This window comes from Pollicipes pollicipes, unplaced genomic scaffold (genome assembly GCF_011947565.3).
Source record: "Pollicipes pollicipes isolate AB1234 unplaced genomic scaffold, Ppol_2.1 Scaffold_5724;HRSCAF=6776_pilon_pilon_pilon, whole genome shotgun sequence".
NCBI classification, from domain to species: domain Eukaryota; kingdom Metazoa; phylum Arthropoda; class Thecostraca; order Pollicipedomorpha; family Pollicipedidae; genus Pollicipes; species Pollicipes pollicipes.
The window spans coordinates 42,458,027-42,478,389 of NW_023596746.1; the positions used below are offsets into that span (position 1 = coordinate 42,458,027).

At 48.3% G+C, this 20,363-nt stretch overlaps 1 protein-coding gene across 1 annotated transcript in view; it reads left to right on the forward strand.

The window, feature by feature from the left end:
* The window catches only part of LOC119103075 (alpha-1-inhibitor 3), a 62,287-nt gene that overhangs the window by 9,666 nt on the left and 32,258 nt on the right, over positions 1-20,363 (forward strand). Inside the window, exons 5-17 of the mRNA XM_037226523.1 lie at positions 1,928-2,044; positions 4,708-4,865; positions 5,187-5,277; positions 6,164-6,394; positions 8,081-8,181; positions 10,691-10,796; positions 11,693-11,947; positions 12,339-12,468; positions 12,969-13,193; positions 14,175-14,312; positions 16,045-16,128; positions 16,745-16,878; positions 17,537-17,815. Coding sequence (XP_037082418.1) covers positions 1,928-2,044; positions 4,708-4,865; positions 5,187-5,277; positions 6,164-6,394; positions 8,081-8,181; positions 10,691-10,796; positions 11,693-11,947; positions 12,339-12,468; positions 12,969-13,193; positions 14,175-14,312; positions 16,045-16,128; positions 16,745-16,878; positions 17,537-17,815 — 2,049 coding nt within the window. The remainder of the gene's footprint in view (positions 1-1,927; positions 2,045-4,707; positions 4,866-5,186; positions 5,278-6,163; positions 6,395-8,080; positions 8,182-10,690; positions 10,797-11,692; positions 11,948-12,338; positions 12,469-12,968; positions 13,194-14,174; positions 14,313-16,044; positions 16,129-16,744; positions 16,879-17,536; positions 17,816-20,363) is intronic.

Here is a 20,363-nt window from a genome sequence, read left to right on the forward strand (position 1 = left end):
CCACTTTCAAAGTAAAACAGCATGGAAGTATAACTCGATAACAGTGTTTCGCTTGGACTTTTGGCAAATACTTCAGAGTCTTAACTGTGGAGACATAAATCTTTGAGTATTCTGTAAGTGTAACTTAAATGCAAGTATTAATTTATTGCGGTGGATTTCACAGCAGTTTGTGTTGAAATCTCGGGATTTCGCGACTGCACGTGTGACGCCCCACCTCAGCTCTCGCCCTTGCTCTGGCAAGTGTCGTCGCTCAGTTGGGGCGTGACACGGTCTATTTGTCGTCCATGAGGCGTTAGGGCGGCAGGCTCGGAGCGGTGACGTGACCTGTTGACCTCCTCCGGCGCCTCCGCCACATTCGGAGAACACGGGCGTGACGACGTCCGCTCGGCGCGCGGCTGGTGTCCGGCATCCGGCGCTCAGGAGGCACGGCCACCGACCAAACGCTGACGTCATCCGCCGGGCGGTCGGTCGGCCGGGGCCCATGTGCCAGCGCGAGCTACCGCGCGGGCCGCCGCCGGATGCTGCCTGCACCGATAGCGCCGCGGTGCTGCACGGCCGCCGTGCAAACCTCCGGCTGCAGGCGCTTCCGTCTACCGCCGGCTAAAATTGAGGCTCATTGACGCCATTGCTGCCTCTGTTAAGTCCCAAGGCCCATCTCGTACCCGGTGGCATCGTCTGCGGCCGAGCGCTGGCATTGGGCACGTGGAGTTCCCACTGCTGGCTATGCAGTATTATTTGTACCGAATCTGTTGCTACGCTCACCATGATGTCTCAGCTGGTACAATGCTTTGAATTTTGCCTTTTCTTCTGCTTTTGCTGTCTTCTTCACACTGCGTAGCCGTTACCCGTAATTCGCATAGTGTCAGTACAAGCGCACCCTATGGGTAGTTAAAAGTTTAAGCCACTCAGTCTTTAGGTTTTTGGTGAAATTATAAAGCAGCAAAATCAGCAGGAGTAAGACAAATTAAAAATTGATCCGGATATTAAGACCATTTTAATTCCATGAAATTAGAGCATTCCCGAGGCGCACGAGCATGCACCCGTCGCTGAAAATAACATCTTAAAATGGATACAACTTAGTCGCTGGCAGCTTAAATTCCTGTGAATTAGTTTCGAAAATGTTACACAATTCCGGCCCAGGGCTCTTAAAGGGAGGGCCACTCACCTTGAACAACCTTCAATCCACTCCAGGAACTTTGTATGTCACGCCTTTGATGTTGCCACCCCGCATCTATGGTTCAGCAGTACTTATTTTATAAGCGTGGTCTTGTTTTCTTCATTCCATCGGTCTGTGCAAGTAATCACGTGACTTTTGTTTGACCAATCAAGTGGCTTCGCATGCTCCTGGTCTTGGGCATGGCACGCTAGCACGTGTGTACATTCTAGAAGACCATGCGCGGCGATGGTGGGCTAGACAATGCGGGCAGTGGTCTACCGCCTGCTGAAAAATAGCATAAACACCAATGTCCAAGGACACAATCAAAAGCATGGCCGGCGTGCCGTATCAGCCCCTTTCCGTTGAGTCGATATTTTTATAGTTGGTCGTGTGGGATTTTGCAGGAATTTGTTCCAGTTTGCCAGATTTTTAGAGTAGCAGTATATTTATCCTTCCTTAGGAACTGTCTTGTCAACGTGCAATATTGCATCATGGGAAAAATCACGGTACAGAAATGTTGTTTGCTACCGTCCCCGGCCCATGAACTCGGGAGACTGGCCGGGCCTGGCGGTCCTTACACGCGCAGTGCAAGCAGGATCATACTTCTTCATGCCCCCGGTTAATGCATGACGGTAGTAAGGTCATTAGTGTAACTGAAGTAAGTATCCCCTAGCCGTGCGTTATTGGTGTCATGTCCCACTATGCTATCCAAGTGTTCGTCGGTCGCCCATCCAGGTGGTCGAGCTGACTCTCTCTTCCCACTGTTTTCAGTTGCCGCAGATCTACATCGAATCGCCGGCCGGGACGAGGGTGGCGCAGTGGACAGATGTGACTGGTCAGAGCGGGCTGGTGCAGCTGGAGATGCAGCTGGCCGAGGAACCCAGTCTGGTGAGTGGTGCAACTGGGGTTACAGCGGACCGAGGAGTCCAGTCTGGCGAGTGATGCAGCTGGAGATGCAGCTGGCCGAGGAGTCCAGCCAGGTGAGTGGTGCAGCTGGAGATGCAGCTGGCCGATGAACCCAACCAGGTGAGTGGGGCAACTGGAGATGCAGCTGGCCGATGGACCCAGCCAGTTGAGTGGTGCAGCTGGAGATGCAGCTGGCCGATGGACCCAACCAGGTGAGTGGTGCAACTGGAGATGCAGCTGGCCGATGAACACAGTGTGGTGAGTGGTACAGCTGGAGATGCGGCTGGCCGATGAACACAGTGTGGTGAGTGGTGCAGCTGGAGATGCGGCTGGCCGATGGACCCAACCAGGTGAGTGGTGCAACTGGAGATGCAGCTGGCCGATGAACACAGTCTGGTGAGTGGTGCAACTGGAGATGCGGCTGGCCGATGAACACAGTGTGGTGAGTGGTACAGCTGAAGATGCGGCTGGCCGATGAACGCAGTGTGGTGAGTGGTGCAGCTGGAGATGCGGCTGGCCGATGGACCCAACCAGGTGAGTGGTGCAACTGGAGATGCAGCTGGCCGATGAACACAGTCTGGTGAGTGGTGCAGCTGGAGATGCAGCTGGCCGATGAACACAGCGTGGTGAGTGGTGCAGCTGGAGATGCGGCTGGCCGATGAACGCAGTGTGGTGAGTGGTGCAGCTGGAGATGCGGCTGGCCGATGAAGCCAGCCTGGTGAGGGGTGCAGCTGGAGATGCAGCTGTCAGAGGAACCCAGTCCTATGTGACTCAGTGTGAGTGATATAGGTGCAGACGTAACGTGTCCGGCGAACAGTGTGGTTACTGTGCGAGGGAGGGGGGAGCTTGAGCGGCTCATGATATATACAAAGTGCCACTCGTAATTACCATCTCTCTTGTCGGTTACGGGCTGTGCTAGAAATAAACGGAGCCGCGCTGTTTTTCGTTTGTATATTCGTTTCAAGTACATCCGTTTCGGAACCCTGACGCCCACTCGTAAACTATATTTGGTGTTCTATGTGGCTTCGCCGCACTATTATATGATGAATGTGGTTGTTATAAAACATCGGCTCTATGCATATCTATGCTTAGTATTTTTTTTCCGCTTGTAATGGATGCAGTGGACATAGATCTAACCTAAGCAACAGAGTTTTAGAACTTGCCGGTTGTGTATGGTTAAATCCATGGTAACTCAAGCCGCAATTCTGAAGGTACGTAAAGTGATAGAGTACACGTTTACAAATCCTGGATAACGGGTCAACTCAAGATACAGTATGTTTTATGGGCCAGATACTTTAATACAAGGAACTGATGGCCGAGGCATGCATGATGTTACAGCCCGAAAATTTTGATTCACATACTGTAACTGACCTTTAAATGCCACTGAGATCATGAAAGTCGCCATGCTTCCTTCAAACTGGTGAGGATATGACTGCACCAAGCCTAATCAGTGATTTGTGCGAGACATACCGATATGGTAAGGCAAGACATTTGGTATTATCATTTCTTCGTTAACATGACTCATGACTTAAGTTGCTGAAAGATGGATTACATCAGCATAGCATATATGCTCGATCAGGGTACAGAGGCGCAGACTTCCGCGCGGAAGCAGCGGTTTACAAAGGCGGCGTGTTCTGAGTGATAACTTTGATATGCATGTTCAATTTCTACCGGCCATAGGAAATTCATTTCAAATATGGAATTCCATAGCAAATCGATATCAAATATGGAATTCCTTTTCCAGAATTTTCCAGGAAATCAGTAGTTTACAAAGACTGTACCAGCATTGATGCCAAGCTTCTGTTGGTCCGTAATTTATTTAAAACCTGATGTGTGACTTAATGTTTAAAACAAGTGCATAGTATGATTACATGGTTAAGGGCGCTGACATCTTTTTTTCCCTATACGCTGGAACATTGGTGCTTGATGTCCCCCTGCCAGACGCTATAGGAACATGAACAGGAACATGAACAGAACGTGTCGTCGGGTGGGGTGGATTTCAAGCAATCATGAAATTACACATGCAAGCGATTTTCTGCCTTCAGCGATGTGTCTCCAGTGGGAATTGGAGAGGCAGGGGGAGGGGCAGCTACCCTACCCTCCAAAAGGGCAATTCCAGGTCAGGGGCAGGGGCTCGATCACCCTCCGCCACGGATGGGTGAATCGGAAGACAATGGTTCAGCCAACAAAGGTACTTTGGTGGATAAACATGTGCAGAGTTTGCAATACATTCCACTGGCTTGTTAATACCATTGATTTATCAGCATGCCCTGGCATACTGAAGGCCTGTAACATTCGTTTGATAAGTAAATATAAATTAAAATCATCTATAAGATATTATTGCAGAAAAAGGAATTGATGGTCTATTTTGCTTAGACTTCCAGGTATTTGTGGGCTATCGATATCTTTACTCAACAGCTTCAGTCAAACATAATGAAACCGTGCCACGTTTGGTAATTTGGTTTGGTTGCTTTCAGCTCGGTTCGAAACGCTTATCTCTCGGACAGGCCATGCAGTCACTGCAGGATCAGCATGCAAGGCTGCTCAGTGCGTAACAATCTGTCGGCAGACCACCACGGGGGATCTCCTGTGCCGTCTGGCTGGTGGCCCGAAAGCCTGTCTATTCCCTGTCACGTTGTTTGCAGGGTGAATGGAACATACACGTAGCGACAAGCGGCGGGCGTAAGGTGAAGAAGACATTCAAGGTCGAGGAGTTTGTGTTGCCCAGGTTCGAGGTCAACATCCAGGGTCCTCCATTCATTCTGGGTGATGCCGAAGAAGTGGCGTTGAAGGTGTGCGGAAGGTGGGTGCCAAAGTGTCACGTTCCTAGATGTATTGCGGACGCCGTTGACGAGTGGACATTCGCGTCACGCTTGCTCGCTTACCCCTTGTGAATACTGTGCCGATGACCCACTGACACGCTTGTTTATCCGTACCGCACTAGTGTGAGGCGTATGTGTGGTGATATGGATTCCTACGTTTACAAACATCCAAAATGGTGATTACTTCGTCCTATGATTGTGATGTCTGTAGGATGCATGCCTTTATTAGTCCACTAACTGCAAGTGCTTTTCGGAAGTTGTTCACTCTAGGTTCAATGTAAGACTACTGCAACCAATTTTAGGTACACCTACGACAAGCCGGTGCAAGGGAATGCAACGATTCGTGTCTCTTCTGGTTTTTATCGTCGTCAGGAGCTTACCCGAGATGGGCACGTAAGTGCAAGCGTGGTCTTACCATCAAATGCGAACGAGAGAGAGAGAGAGAGAGAGAGAGGAGAGAGAGAGGGGAGAGTAGAGACATAAATAGGCGAACGAGAGAGAGAGATAGGGTCCCGTATGAGAATAGAAAGAAGAGAGGAAGGGAGAGATAAGAGAGAGGAGAGAGAGAGAGAAGAAGAGAGAGAGAGAAGGGAGAGAGAGAGTTCGCGAAGGGCCGAGAGAGCGAGGAGGAGATAGAGAGAGAGAGAGAGAGAGAGGAGAGAGAGGAAGAGAGAGCTGAGAGAGAGAAGAGAGAGAGAGAAGAGAGAGAGAGAGCGAGATAGAGCGATACGAATATGTATGTATTTATATATATATATATATATATATATATATATATATATATATATATATATATCGAATGCTTTAGGGAGCCATGGCAGTCTTCATAACAGTTGTGTCATCCCTCGCTGTGAAATGAGGCCCGGTCAGTTAGAACGTACCTGACTCGAGCTTGGTAGTTTGCTCAAATTCTGTCACTTTAGGCTATTCAGAAAAACAGTAAATGTCACATTCGCGTCGCTTTTGGCAGGACATGGTTCTTTTGTCTTTGAAATAACCCTGTTTTCACCGACAATACGTGAGCAATCGGTTTTTTTGCTTTAAAACTTTTTAAGTTTTACGCCAGCGCCTTAATTCATGACGTACCGTCAACTATCCGCCTCTGTTTAAGTGGCGCAGGATATGCATGGATGCCGCAATATGCATAGCATACCAGCACCTGCGTCATATAAAGCTGCCTTGGTTGGCCACCCGTGGAGACCGTGTTGCGTGCTGAGACGTCCCCCAGACGGCCACTGACTGGTGCGGCTCCGTCTGACTCCAGTGAACGCTTTGACAGACGTCCGGGGCCGACTGTGCCGTGTTTCGAGTCAGCGGCAGTGACCTCGGCTTCGGAAAAACAATCCAAAGGCCGTACAGGCTGGAGGCCACCGCCGAACTCACAGAGGATGGCACTGAAGTCACGATCAAGGGCACCAAGACGTTCTCCATAGAATACCAGAGGCTGAACCTCGAGACCTACAACTTGAGAAGCAATTATTTCAAGCCAGGACTTCCCTACACCGATAAGGTGCATATGTGCCAAACCCACTGAATGCAAAGTTGTTTTGAAGGCATAGAGGTCGTGTTGCAACTTTTTTAGATTCCTCACTGATTTGTGGATGGAGGCATGCAGAGAGACACTGTCCGCGTGGAAAATGGCATTGTATTTTGCCCGTAGCCTTGGGGCAGCCAGCAGGGATGGTTTGGGCTCCCAACGACCTTCACCGAAGCGAACAGTTGGTTCCGGTGGCGAACACCCCAGTTGAAACGGGCCAAGAAAGCACCGACGGGGTCACATTGAACTTTGCACTTCATATTACCAGGATGTGGAATATTCCTATAATATTTGGAGACATTCATATATAGACACGTTATCGATTCATTCATGTTCAGTGTGCATTGGCGTTGATGCGCCATATACGACCTCAATTTGGATTAGGTGTCTGTGTCCTCACAGCTTCTTAACGAGAATTTTGTTTTACTTGAGATAAGAACAAATTTTGCTCAATGCTAGGCTTTGCAGAATATTGGGAGAACACGAAAGAAAATTGATTGGTCGGCAGTTACGCTGTCTGAGCATTTCTCTTAACATAATTGGCTTATTCGTCTGTTTCTTTCTTGCCTTCGCACTTCTCTTTTCTCTGTCTTGCCTTTTTCAAATGCAATGTGCTTGTAACTTGCAGCAGGCTTGTAAATGATCTGCAGGATTACTCTCTTAATTGTGGTGTTGATACGTTAATCTCGGTGTTCAGATGGGGACCGTTGAATCTTGCACTGCATTCCGACTCAGCAGGTTATTAGATACCGCAACCGTATCAATACTAGCGCATAGTGCCTTGAGTGTCTTGCTTACCACAAGTATTTCAACGCCCGAAATGGGATCTCGTGACTTTATCCTGGGTCATCCCCCCCCCCGCTCCCCTCAGATGTGTGGATTAACGTACGCTACACACCGCAGCAGTGAAACTCCCTTGTGCATGGATGCACCAACCTCGAGGAAGCCTGCTAAGCGTGCTGTACCATCTATACATAACAGAGCTTGTCTGTCGGTATGCCAAGTGTGTCTGTCATGGAGCTCTGCTACCGAATGGCCGCGTCAAGCGTAGCTGGAGGTGCCTGGCTCCGTTTCTAACCCAGCTGTGTCGAGTGTAGCTGGAGGTGCTCAGCGGCTCCGTTTCTAACTCAGCTGTGTCAAGTGCAGCTGGAGGTGCTTGACTCCGGTTTTAACTCAACTGTGTCAAGTGTAGTTGGAGATGCTTAGCGGCTCCGTCTCTAACTCAGTTGTTTCAAATGTAGCTGGAGGTGCCTGGCTCCGTTTCTAACTCAGCTGTTCCAAATGTAGCCGAAGGTGACTGGCTCCGTTTTTACCTCAGGTGCGTCAAGTGTAGTTGGAGGTGCTTGGCTTCGTCTCTAAATCAGCTGCGTCAAGTGAAGCTAAAGACGCTTGGCTTTGTCTCTAACTTAGCTGCGTCAAGTGTAGTTGGAAGTGCTTGGCTCTATATCTATCTCTGTGTCGAGCGGAGTGAGAGGTGCTTGGCTTCCTCTCTAACTCAGCCGTGTCAAATGTGGTTGGAAGTGCTTGGCTTCGTCCCTAACTCAGCTGTGTCAAGTGCAGTGGGAAGCGTTTGGCTCTGTTTCTAACCCAGCTGTGTCGAGTGTAGTTGGAAGTGCTTGGCTCCGTCCCTAACTCAGCTGTGTCCGCCTCCACGTTCAGATCAGGGTACGCCACCCGGACGGCACACCAGCTCCCGGTGAGCTGGTCCAGCTGTGTTTTGAGACCCACTGGACGACGACAGAGGACGGAATCGGCACGAAGTGAGTACTTTTAAGCGTTATCAGTGCCTGCTATCATAAGTTTTACAAACAGAAGTGCACTGATGTTTGGGTGTTGTAAGCTATCTTGCAGAAAATAACCAAACTCCGATGTCCCAAGAGAAACCGATGAGGTGAGGATATCAAGCAATCATTGGAGTTAGGAATGTACGTGGAGTACCCATGTATGAACTCGGTACGGCATTAAACAGCATCACAATTTTCAGTGCTTTATATTTGGACCTTAGTGAAATTTTTGTCAAAATTTAAGGCCATATTATAACCGAATTTGATGTGGCATTGCCGGCACTCTCGGAATAACTCAAATAGTATCTTAGCAACGGGACCAAAGTAATTGCCTGGTACCTGAGCGTCGATGCTCAAAACCTCTCTTGGAGCCTCTCTCCCTTTCGGCAAAAAAAAAACGGGAAAATTTCTCACGGTACACCACCCAATTTACACTGTTACAACGCCACAATTTATGTGCCACTTCATACGTGAACCGTTGGCATGTGCTCTCACGCTGAACTCAAGCAAGGATCGTAACTAACTTGGGGCTTTGCCATCGCTGAAATGATAGTTACTGGATGTGAATGACCGGCATAAGAAAATGAACTAATCAACTTCCAGTCCTCGTAAAATTTGAAGTAGCTGATAGCCCTGGTGTTCGGTACATACAGGTATATAGATAACAGACAACACACGTGGTTAATAGACAAAGGGCGTGGTTTGGGTGGTATTCAACCTAACCTCTGAGGGTTTTTCTAGGATAACTTTTGAACAACGTTATATGGCAGCGTCATACTTTGCGTTACCGCAGGGTATTTGCTAGTCGATTGTTCGATGTAAAAGCATTGATAAGCTGTCGGGTCGCTGACCTACACCAGGTCAAATTTAGGTCATGACTCAGCGAGGGCAGGTCCCTGTGAATCGCTCAATCTGATGCGACAACGGAGTGTTGGACGGATTCATATATACTTGAGATGGTGTGTTGGATAATAAAACAAGTAAGTTCACAATAGCGATGAATTCCACGGACTTTGGGTCGGGCTTGAAGGTCATATCGATGTCAAAACAAAACGTTTTCGTACTTTTTCTACTTGAAAGCTTGTTTCTGGTGGTAGTTTGTGACGCTCATTTTCGATTTCGCGGTAACAGAGACGTCACGAGGCCTCTTATTTGACTCAAAGAAGATCGGAGGAAATCACAGGTCTAAAATGACCCCCACCAACTCATTCGTGTTAGTTACATTCCTTACAACGTTACACCTGATGCATATTTAACTTAAAAGATCACAACAGCCTCGTAGGATTCCGGTCACTCTTACATTCTGAAGGTCAAATAGGGTCACTGGCTCGAAATTAACACCAGGCTACTTTTGGTTAACACGTGCCCGGTTGGCCGGTTGGATGCCTTTCGCTCGGGTGGGTGTCGATTTGATCCCCTGAGATTTCAGAAACTAAGAGGGGCTAAAGACACCAAATTCACAAGGTGCCTTGGGCTGTATAGAACTCAATTAGGTCAAAATTTGAGGTACATAGGTCATGACGTTTGGGTCAAGTGAGGTAAAACAAACTCAGACTTCAAGATGGGCCTAAAAAGTGCCTCGAAACCTAAATGCCTGTTCTAAGAAAAGCTGATATGTTCATTTAAGGTTAGTGAAGTTGTTTGACCTTTTAAAGGCCATGGTAGCCAAAATCATGCAGGAATGCTTTGAGTTTTGCATTTGAATAAGCGACAAAGATTACGCTAGGCAGTCTGATCCTAAAAACAAAATAGTCACCTGGTTCATTTTAGGTCAATGACCTTTTTTGAGCTCACGAAGTCGATGGAGGGTGTATGATGCGGTTCTTGTTATCAATAAGTTTCAAATGAGCGCCAAAAACTACCTCATCCAGCAAGCCCTAGAGTAATAACAAATAGGTTTTTACTTTGATCTGGCCTTAATACCTAACCCAAGGTTAATGTAAGTTGTTCATTCAATTGTTGTGTTGCCTAAGAAAGTATCTCAGAGGCGTATGGCTTCGTCTTACACTCATTTGTTGCATCATGCAATACAAAGATTACCGTTGTCATCAGCTCAGATATGAGAACGATTCGCTAAAAATTTACCTGCCTGAGTCCATGGCCCAGCTGTGACGCGCCTTAGGTTAGTGATCTTACAAACTTTATCCAAATTTGATACTAAGCGATCTGTTCTTCAATTGTCTACAGTTATGCACAATTTGGCCCGGCTGCCCACGCCGTTCGGAAACCAAAACGGGGACCTCACAATTTTACACGAGTAAATTTACACACAGGCCTACCCATCTTGTATATTTGGTGTCACTAACTTTCTTGCTTTAAGAAATATCAGGGGTTCAACTTGACCCCGCCTCCAACCCGAGCGTGTCGCATTCATTGGTCACGTCACACGTACGCATGTTAAGCGAGTGTAGTCCCCAATGACTGGGAAGTTCCCAGTAACTCGGGGAGTGATGCTCTCTAACTCTGCACGACTGTACGTTTGAAGGTCTTCTGCCGATCCGGTCTGTCTGAACGTCACGTCTGACAGCAAAGGTGTGGTCGCGTTCACTGTGCCACCTCAAGATCAGAAAATCGAGAAGATATCCATTCAGGTAATTGATAGTTCTTTAAAGCGTCCATTATCCGAGACGGAAGGAGAAGCGGGTGATGGAGTCAAGGCCTCCCATTTGATTGGTTCAGTTTGACATTGGCCTCAGGGACGTGCGCACATGGTGCGCTCCTGGGGCCTGTGCCTCTCGCTCATGTGATTCATTGATATCTGCACAACTAAATGTCAACGCTGAACAACCAGGGGCAGAGGCGTAATCATAAGCATAGTGTGTATGCGCGCTGTTGTTTCAAACCACGCGGCAAATGTTGTGTGGCTGCGGCTCGTTAGCCCAGGTCAGCAGACAAAATGTTTGAGTTGTGCCACTTTTCCTTCATCCTGTAACCGTGCACATGCCCCTGTTCGACTGTTTGTTGGGGCAAAGCAAGTAACTGGTCAAACATGTACGTGCTTCTTTTAGTTTTCGAAGTCGCTCTACTCTGTTCAGTGTCGTGCAGTAAGCCAGGAAAAATGAGGACGGCAGTAGTAATACAAAGGGTGATGAAGTGTGTGTGGATGGGTGTGCGTGCGTGCGTGTGTGCGTGCGTGTGTGCGTGCGTGCGTGCGTGCATGTGCCATTTAATGAAATGAGGAAGGCCGTATTGCGCCTTTTCCCTTGGTTCTGAATAATAATGCCCTTCAATCTATCCCTGTATAGCATCGTGGAAAGGTCTCAGGCTTGAAGACGTCGTACCTTGCGATATCTTATTGACCATTCGTCGGTCACATGCACTAAGAGCGGCACCACTTTCATGCCAGTGATGTAAAGTCAGTAAAATCTAACCGCTGCGAGAGCGACATTCCAGTGACCGTTTACGCGTGGGTAACCAGCCGGCTTCTCGTGCTCACCTCGCGGTCAGACTTCCGTGGAATGTCAGCCCGGTTTCTCTGGCGCTGCAGGCCACGACGCCGCTCGTTACCGAGGCCAGGCACCCGGAACGCCGAAGCGGTAGGCTCTCGCACCTCGGTTGGCCCGTCTCAACATGGATGACATCGCCCAGTCTCAAGTACGACATCACGGGCTGGTCCTCTGAGTCAGGAGCCTTTGTGCAGCTGCTTCGACTGCCTGACAAACAGCACACGTGCGGCACTGAGGCCCACATTGACGTCTTCTTCACGACCCGTCTGGGATCGCAGTTCGATCTGTTTTACCAGGTGAGCTACGTTGAGAGTGTGTTGTACAGACAGCATTCGAAAGCTGCAAATAAAGAAGTCATGCCGCACGGGAGGTAAAATAAGGCACTTTTCTTGTAGAGAACTGAACGCTCGGGTTGTGCTGTGAATGGGAAACGTCTTCATGTCATTCAGACTCGTATCAGGCGTTAGACATAAGGTTCTAGTACTGGCAATCCAGAACAAATACCAAGACTCCAGGCATCGTTATTTACTAGCGTCAGTAGTAGCCATGCTTTATAAGGGGACAGAGACCTCCTGCTACTGTTTGAAGACTGTGCCTTTAGCGGTCATGCTGTTGCAACTCGCGAAGCAGAACTGAGGTCCTGCAGTCGGAGAAGCGTGTTGACCTTGTGTTCGCCGGGCGCGTCAGGTCACGGCCAACAGCGACATCTTGCTGGCGGACTTAGTGCCGGTGACGTTTTCCGAGGCGGTCGACGTCTCTGCGCTGCAGGAGGGCGGGGTCGTTGACCTGCCCAAGGTGTCCGGGTCACATCCCGTCGGTGAGTGAGGCGTCACCGGCTGGTGCGGCTGGGTCGCCTAATCAGTGTTACGATAGACGGAGCGGTACGAGATATGTCCCTAACACTGGGCTGTTTGTGATGCAGAACGTGTAATTTAAGAGCTGGCCTGAGTTGAGTATCTTGTTGATGCATGATTTTGCTACACGCGCGATGGAAACCGCTCTGTGCCGTTACAGCGTCACGCACTGCGTCCAACACAGTCGATCACCGCCGCATATGAAGCGCCTGGCCCAGAACAGTACACAGTAAATAACGGACATTATAGCTGAAGGAGTGGCGATGACACCACACAGCTGATCATGCCGTGCATGACTGAGGTGTGAGAAAACTATGGCCATCTTGGAGTTTGCATGTGTCTGTGCCAAGATGTCAGCCCCGTAACAGTTTGTGCGTCTTGCATACTGTCATCAGCCAGCTGTTACCCATGTAACCGGCGAGCCACGGGCAGCAGGGAAACACCAACCGGTCTGTGTCAACAGGTCAGGTGACCCTCGCGATCCCAGTGACGTCAACCATGTCCTCGGGCTTCCAAGTGCTGGTCTACATGGTGATTGATGGCGAGGTGATCGCGGACAGCCAGTCGTACGCTGCGGAGCGCTGTCTGGACAACCAGGTGTCGCTGCGCTGGTCGCCTGACCGCGCCCAGCCGCGGGACACCGTGCATCTGACGGTAACGGCTGCTCCCGGCTCGCTTTGTGGACTCGGTGAGTGGTGGGTACTCTCCGTCCGCGGGGTGACAGTTGGCTCTCGGTGAGTGCTGGGTGGATGATCCCCGTCTATGAGTGATTCGTCGTCTCCGTTTGTCCGTATTTATTCTCAACATTCCGTACTTCCGGCCACCATTGTACCCAGAGGCCAAGTTGATGGCGGTTTTGTACGATTTGTGTGAGTAACCACCGTCATCAAGCCGGAGAATGACGTCCCTCACCACGTCATCAAGTCAGAGAATGACGTCATAAACCATTGCGAATGATCCAGGCATGAGTGACTCCACATATATGTGACCTTTCACCATGAATGAACTCATGATACACGTCATTTTACTGTCGTTTGGACCAACTCTTGAGCTCGTTAACCAAATGCTATCTGCCCAGCCTTTTCTTTTTTAGAGTTCCCTTTTCTTTTGTTTTCTCACGCGCATGGCTCCATCGTACTAAAGCGACCACACCATGCACCGTCCGTGCATGTGCACGTTTGTTTGTGAGCAGTGATTTCCATTAGAAATGATCATATTAATGCTCGTGTTACCATGCAACATGTGACTACACGCTTGAGACGGCTTGGTTCACGGATTTTCTCATGATAGGTCAAATACCTCGAGCGAGAAGATCAGTTCTGAAATCCTAACAAAACTGATATTTCAGTGGGCCTCTGATTGAGTATATAACTAGGATCACCCAGCGCATAACAATGTCCAATAGATGCTGTTGGGTGCAAATGTTGTATGTCGTCTTACGACACTTCTTGCAGACATAATAATTTGTTTGCCCTTGTTTTGAGCATTCCCACTGTTGGAAAGGAGAACCTTTCCTTTCTACGTATGCAACTTTTGATTTGTAGCATAAAATGTCGTATTTTTTGCTCCGCATATTTGAACGCGTGATAAAAATGAATACTTGAATGTGTGATGAAATAAATTAATAGGTGAATGTGTGGTGTTATATCACGTTGAAATCTGTTTGCAGATGTGGTTGACAAATCGGTGAGTCTACTCGGCGATGAGAACAAGATCACGCTGTCTGACATCTATAAGAGACTTCGAGTTCTCACCTCGCGTTTTGGCATCAGTCGGATCGACGACGACAAGTACTGCAGGGCTAAATGTGAGTTCTGTCGATGCGGTTTAGGCTATTTACAATACCACAGATAAGCGTGCACTACTTTTACACTGCACTACTTACACTGCACTACTTTTCGGGCAAGACGCGTGGCATTTACATGGATACTTTCGGGAGCGCATACAGGATATCCTCAAGAAGGGGAAGCAGAGCCATGAGGACGGGCACAAACCGACAAAGGAGCATATAAAGCCATGAGGAGGAGCACAGACGCGCAAAACCATGTAAAGAGACACAACCACGTGATAGGAACACAACAACATGAGGCGAGGCACGGTCTAAGTTTTCCTTGAAATGCATGCAATGTAGCCATCCTTTGTTGAGAGCCATATCACATGTACGTGAAAAGCAAAAAAGTAAGGACACGTGCTTACCGTGACTGCCTGAAAGGAGTAGTTTCACATTTGAGTGTGGTTTTGAACTGGAATGGCCGTCTTAAGATCATTCGGTACACTTTGCAGCCCTTCCCTCTTAAGACAGAAAACACACTAGTTTCTGAGCAACACGCTCGTGAAGATATGCAGACTATTTCGTACAGACTGTTTTTAAGGTCAATCAGGCATGCATGACGCCACAGAAATACTGTTTAAATACCCCCCACCCCATTGGGCGTGAGACGTCCAAAGTCAAAAAGAATATAATCGTCGAGTCGTTCATCTCTGGCGTTCGTGAGCACGGTTTCCAGGCAAAACGGACGTGTGCAGACAGTGCAAGTTTTAAGCACGACTTACGTTTTTTGGTACATAATACAAGAAGCTGGATGTGGACATTAGTCATTATAGAAATAGGACTCTCAATAGAATAACTTACTACTAACGCGATAACCGAGTAAGTCAGTACAAGCAAACAACTTAAACTCAGCAAGAATATGGGAGAACACCACGAAAGACGGTCAAGACACCAGTTCATACTTATATTTACTTTAGTAAACACGACAGCACCGCCACCGCCACCTCTCGATAAGTTGAAGTGCTAAAGGTGAGTAGTAGGCTGGCAATTTGCACGGCCAGTTTGACAGCACCTCTAACTTTATTTAAACGTTCCATGGCGTAATCAAACAGTGCCGTATTCAAGGGAATATTTACTAAATAGAGTAATTATTTTGTTTAGAATGTTTTTCCATTTCGAAGCATAATAATAGTTATAGGTGATATTACTGTAGTACATCTCATGCAACATGTAATATGTTCGAATGTGGAGCGCTCCCTCATGCACGTGATGTATTTTAACCTGCGCTGCGTGGTGCTGTAGAAGTGTTTATGATCATTGTGGGTCGGCTAGTTCGCTGCCTCTTGATCGAACGGAATCTGCAGATGGACATTCGGACTAAGACTGAATGTTTTGGTGACCGCTTAATTGGGACAGGCCCCCTTTCCCCGTGTACGCTGCGGTGGTAATGTAGTTATCAGCGATCCCTTTTCGTCTGCGTTTCCTCCAATATCTCAGGACACGTCTTACAAGTGAAATAGCGCCGAAAGTAAAACCTCTCGGCTCAGACCTATTGCATCTTTGAAATGGCGGTGCTGTTGAATATTTCCGATTGCAAGAGGAGAAACTTTGCACGTCTGTGGTGCACATGCCATGGTGTTGATCAAACGCACATACCACCTATACGCATCGCAGCATATGATAGTTGACCAGGATGCTACGTTAACTTCGCAGTGTGGACATGCCAGCTGTTGACCGCTCATAAGCCTGTTTGCTGCCTGGCCCACAGATGGACCACCGCCGACGCCGTCGCCGCCCATTTCGGATGATGATCTCGCGCCCTTCGAATTTCCCAGCGACCTGATCATGAACAGTAAGCTAGACGGTTCGCGGACATGCATAGTTGCTTTCATAGCTTCAATCATTAGTGCGCCACGCACTGCAGTGACCCCTTTTTGTCGTTATCTTTGGTTCGTCTTTGGCATGCCATTACGTGTTTCAGGTCAGTGTATTGAGCAGCCCTGATACTCGGGCCAGGTTTAAGCCCGTATATATTTACATTTTAGAACTTGAGGTTTGTGGCGACCGACGACCATTGCTGCAAGGTCAGACACCGTATTGTGATGCCTTGGTTTTAAAGAACAGTTGCACCCGGTCTGGGTCGTACATTTGCTTGAATTAAACATTGTTATGCTATGTTCATAAATTGGTTAAGGTTATTCAATGACTTAACCGAATTTAGCAATATAATACGACTTATATAAATAGCCAGTATCATTTATTCAGACTTTCTACGAACAATCTGGATTCATCAGGCGTCAGTCGCGTTCCTGTTTTTCATCAGGCGTATGTTATTGCCGTCAAACACGCTCCCGATAAGTCTGGAGCATAAACAACGTCAGCAACTCGATCAGCGTCGCCAGGTCATATGCGACGTCCACTAACACGCGTCACACGTTTGGGTGACGTCACTCTGTGGTGTGTGCCAGGCGGGCCGCCGTCCCCTCCCGGCTTCCCATCCGGCCCGCCGGCTAGGAAGAAGAGGCGATCGCAGCCGTTCTCAACACCACCGCTGTCTTATTATTGGGAGACTACCCACGCCGATTCACTCACCGCATTCCATGTAAGTATTTAGTCAACTGAACGCCGGTGAGACTGGCTAGACTGAACAGATAGCGATCAGACTTGTTAGACCGGTGTACTTGAAGAGAACGTATGTTGCAAGTTGAGTGGACAAAAGATGGAAATCGGCCGGCAATATGTGGATGTCATCGGGTGTGTACAAGTTCCTATTTAGGATTACTCATCTGTTGGAACAAGTGCTCTTGTGGGTCTAGTTGGTACTGGCTGTGACCTAGTCGGTGGACCTAGCCAGTTATGGACCTGGTTAGTTGTGACGTGAAGCCGCTTCGTCGCGTCTTAAAGACGGCAGCACGATCTGCCATCGCGTTCGAGTGCATCACTAAGCCATCTGGGCTGCATCAACACAGGGTTATTTAGTCCTGGCAGTGTTGTTTGAGTTAACAACGCACATGCGCGCTGGAAAATCTCCGGCAAGTTATGATACATTCACGAGCTTGGTCATGTACGCATCACTGAGAAGGGATCTTTCCCGCAACCTAAAAATGGTTGATTTAAACAAGCTAATTTCAGCGTTGGGTTGATCTATGTCGGATGCATTTTTCTTTCACCTTGAAATCATTCTGGGTGCAGTCACACGCCTGATTGAAGAACGAAATTTCACGGCTCCTGCCGCCGTGCCAAAGTTTCTATCTTCACAGGAGTCTGGCCGGCTTCTACTTGCCGATCTGCGGCAAGAGGCCAGACCATGCCGGAAAACATTCTACTCTCCCACGCATGAATACGCGGACTATTATGAGGACTTCGATGGATATACGATTGCGGAGATATCCACAGTTATTGAAGGTCCGAGGTCCAACCAACGTACCACCATTTCTTCTTTCAATCACATATACGCTGCGTTTGCATGGCAAAAATGTCTTTGGGTAGTTGCTGCTTGCTTGCCCGGATATATTTGCGAATGCATGTCAAGGTCACCAGTTGCGCAGATACACTAGGTGGCAAGGAAGCAGTGTTCTGCCTCCTCGTTCATCGCTCCCGACTTGGCAGCAGACTTAACCGTCTCGAGTGGTCAAGGGAATAAAGGCGCTCTGACGAACCGAGCTATCGCGACGAACAAATATGCAATGTTATAGGTCGTGTGGAGGAACTGATGTTAGACGCGCTGCATGGTACACTTCATTGGACCCTGCTTTAAGGCAAGGGAGGCCCAGATATAAACGAGCAGGCCCATGTTCCGTGTTGAACCGCTCTTTTTATTCAGGATATCCGTTTTATGCATATGATGGAGTATTCCTAGCATAAAAGCCCATTTCATGCATCATGTGGCTGCGGTTTCGGATCACGATGCTTTGCGTTGGGGTGAGGAGGCTTCTTGGCTATACTCGAAGCCCACTCGTTAATCGCAAGCATCCCATTCTCAACAATGGGGTCCTCTATACATCAGGAGGCTCTTTTCTCGGGGCATGGGACCCTGCTATTGGTTGTAAGACCGTTTGCTGGCGAATTAAAAAGCCCCATTTAGGATTTTTTTATCTGTTGACATTTACTTTCCTTGATATGATACATGCAACTGAAGTGAAGGTCGACACCTTTCAAGGGTTCCTCCGAATATAGACGGCCAATAACTTTATAACGCCTTGTTTTCATTTTCCCATAAGGCGTCGTAGCAAAGCATTGTAACTCGCTGCAATCTGTATAACTTAAACATCGCTGAAGAATGCCAAACGCTCTCACAGTAGCAAAAAACTAGAACGTTTTTCCATACCATAGGAATAAATCGTCAACCATAAATATTAATCGTGTAGTCTAAAACATGCGGCATACAGGAAAAAACAGAAGAATAAACTCAAGTAAACACGGAGCGACTGCGGAGCTACGACAGTGTGGCTAACTCAGTCAGATGCGGTAAACTTGACATGATGTCGTATATTTCACTTTAATTGGCTCTTTACCTGTGGAACAACTAGTAGAAACCTTCCTTGAACTTAATGTAGTTTCGAGCGTCTATTCGTTATGTTCTACATGAGCTTGGGCACCGGAAGGTTGGAGGGCCAAACTCACCGTTGGAGGGGGGGGGGGGGGAGGGGGGGGGGGGAGGGGCGGTCAGACTGAGCATTGGGCGGCCAGTGTCCCACCCAAAAAATGCAAATCGACACCTGTGGTGCCCCTAACCTTCCCTTCCCGGGATCACACCAACACCAACAAAGTCAAACGCGACAAAGTCTGACAGCAATCACCACAGGGCTACCTTCTTTTAATTTCCATGCTTCCCACGCCGGCTTTCTATGCTGGAGTTATTAGATATATCAGGGGAAGCCATCCAACCATTAACAAACACTGAACATACTGTGTAACCTTTGCCATGCGACGTGCGCCCTGCTTTCCAGTTCCCCATCTATCACCCGTCCGTAATATATTGACATGTCCTTCTTATACTGATACTCTAAAGGAGTTTTATGTGCAAAACGATATCGTTCTTCTCCGTCCAATCTTGTTTGCAATCCTGACCAGCCGTGCGCTTCGGTGTTCGCTTTATCTGAGGATAGAGAATAGATCTCTGAAACGCTGCATCTGAACTTAATGGGCATAGTTGATATAATTATGATATACGTGACCATTCTAGGAAATTCTCACCTTTGATTTACTAAACGAAGCTAAATGCTTAATGCGGCGGTAGGAGCTTGCTGAGAAAATGATGGGATAATTGGCTGATGAGGGCCAAGTACACCTGATTTGTAGCCAACTATACCTTCATTTTTGCATACAAAGATGCAGAGTTGTACGGTCATGTGCATATGCATTGGCATATGTATATAACAACACGTATATAAATACATAACTTCTAAATTTGGGACTTAGGCTCTCGTTCCCTTTGCTCGGCTGCGCTTAAGCATGTACACAAAACGACACCCCTGTCACGAACTGCCGGACCGCCCTTAGAAACTGCAATTGCAAACAAGATATTTTACTTTTGACCTGCATATGTTTTCCACATGGGTCCTATCGCCAGCGTCATGGGATGTCGCTGTAATTCCCGATGGTCGTGTCTGTGTTGACCTCGCACAACTGTGACCGCTACATTTCAGAGCAACTCATTCGTGGTGTTGTCGGACCTTATCGCCGAGACGCGCAACTGTGTCGCCTTAGCCCGCGAGAGCTTCTTTTATCTGTATCGAAGCGCTAGTGCACCAGGATTCCCAGCGGCGGCCTTCAGTGGGCCTGTCGCCTTCGGTTCTGCCGCGGGTGCGTTCCCGTCCAGCCGACTCAAATCCCGGCAGCAACAGCAGCAGCAGCAATCCCGAGTCACGGGTGGCTGCCAGATACGGCTAATAGCACGCAGATCCTTCACCTGCCCTGGTCACGGGTGGTGTTGCAGTGCAGTGGTTACTAAATGCATGGTGACACGATGACGCCTAAGTGGCACGATAACGACAAAGTGGCAAGCGGGTAGCTGATAGCGGTTGACAGTCATTTTGGTGGGCCGTTTTTATGTTGTGCCGTTTCTGAACCACCAGAGCATGAAGG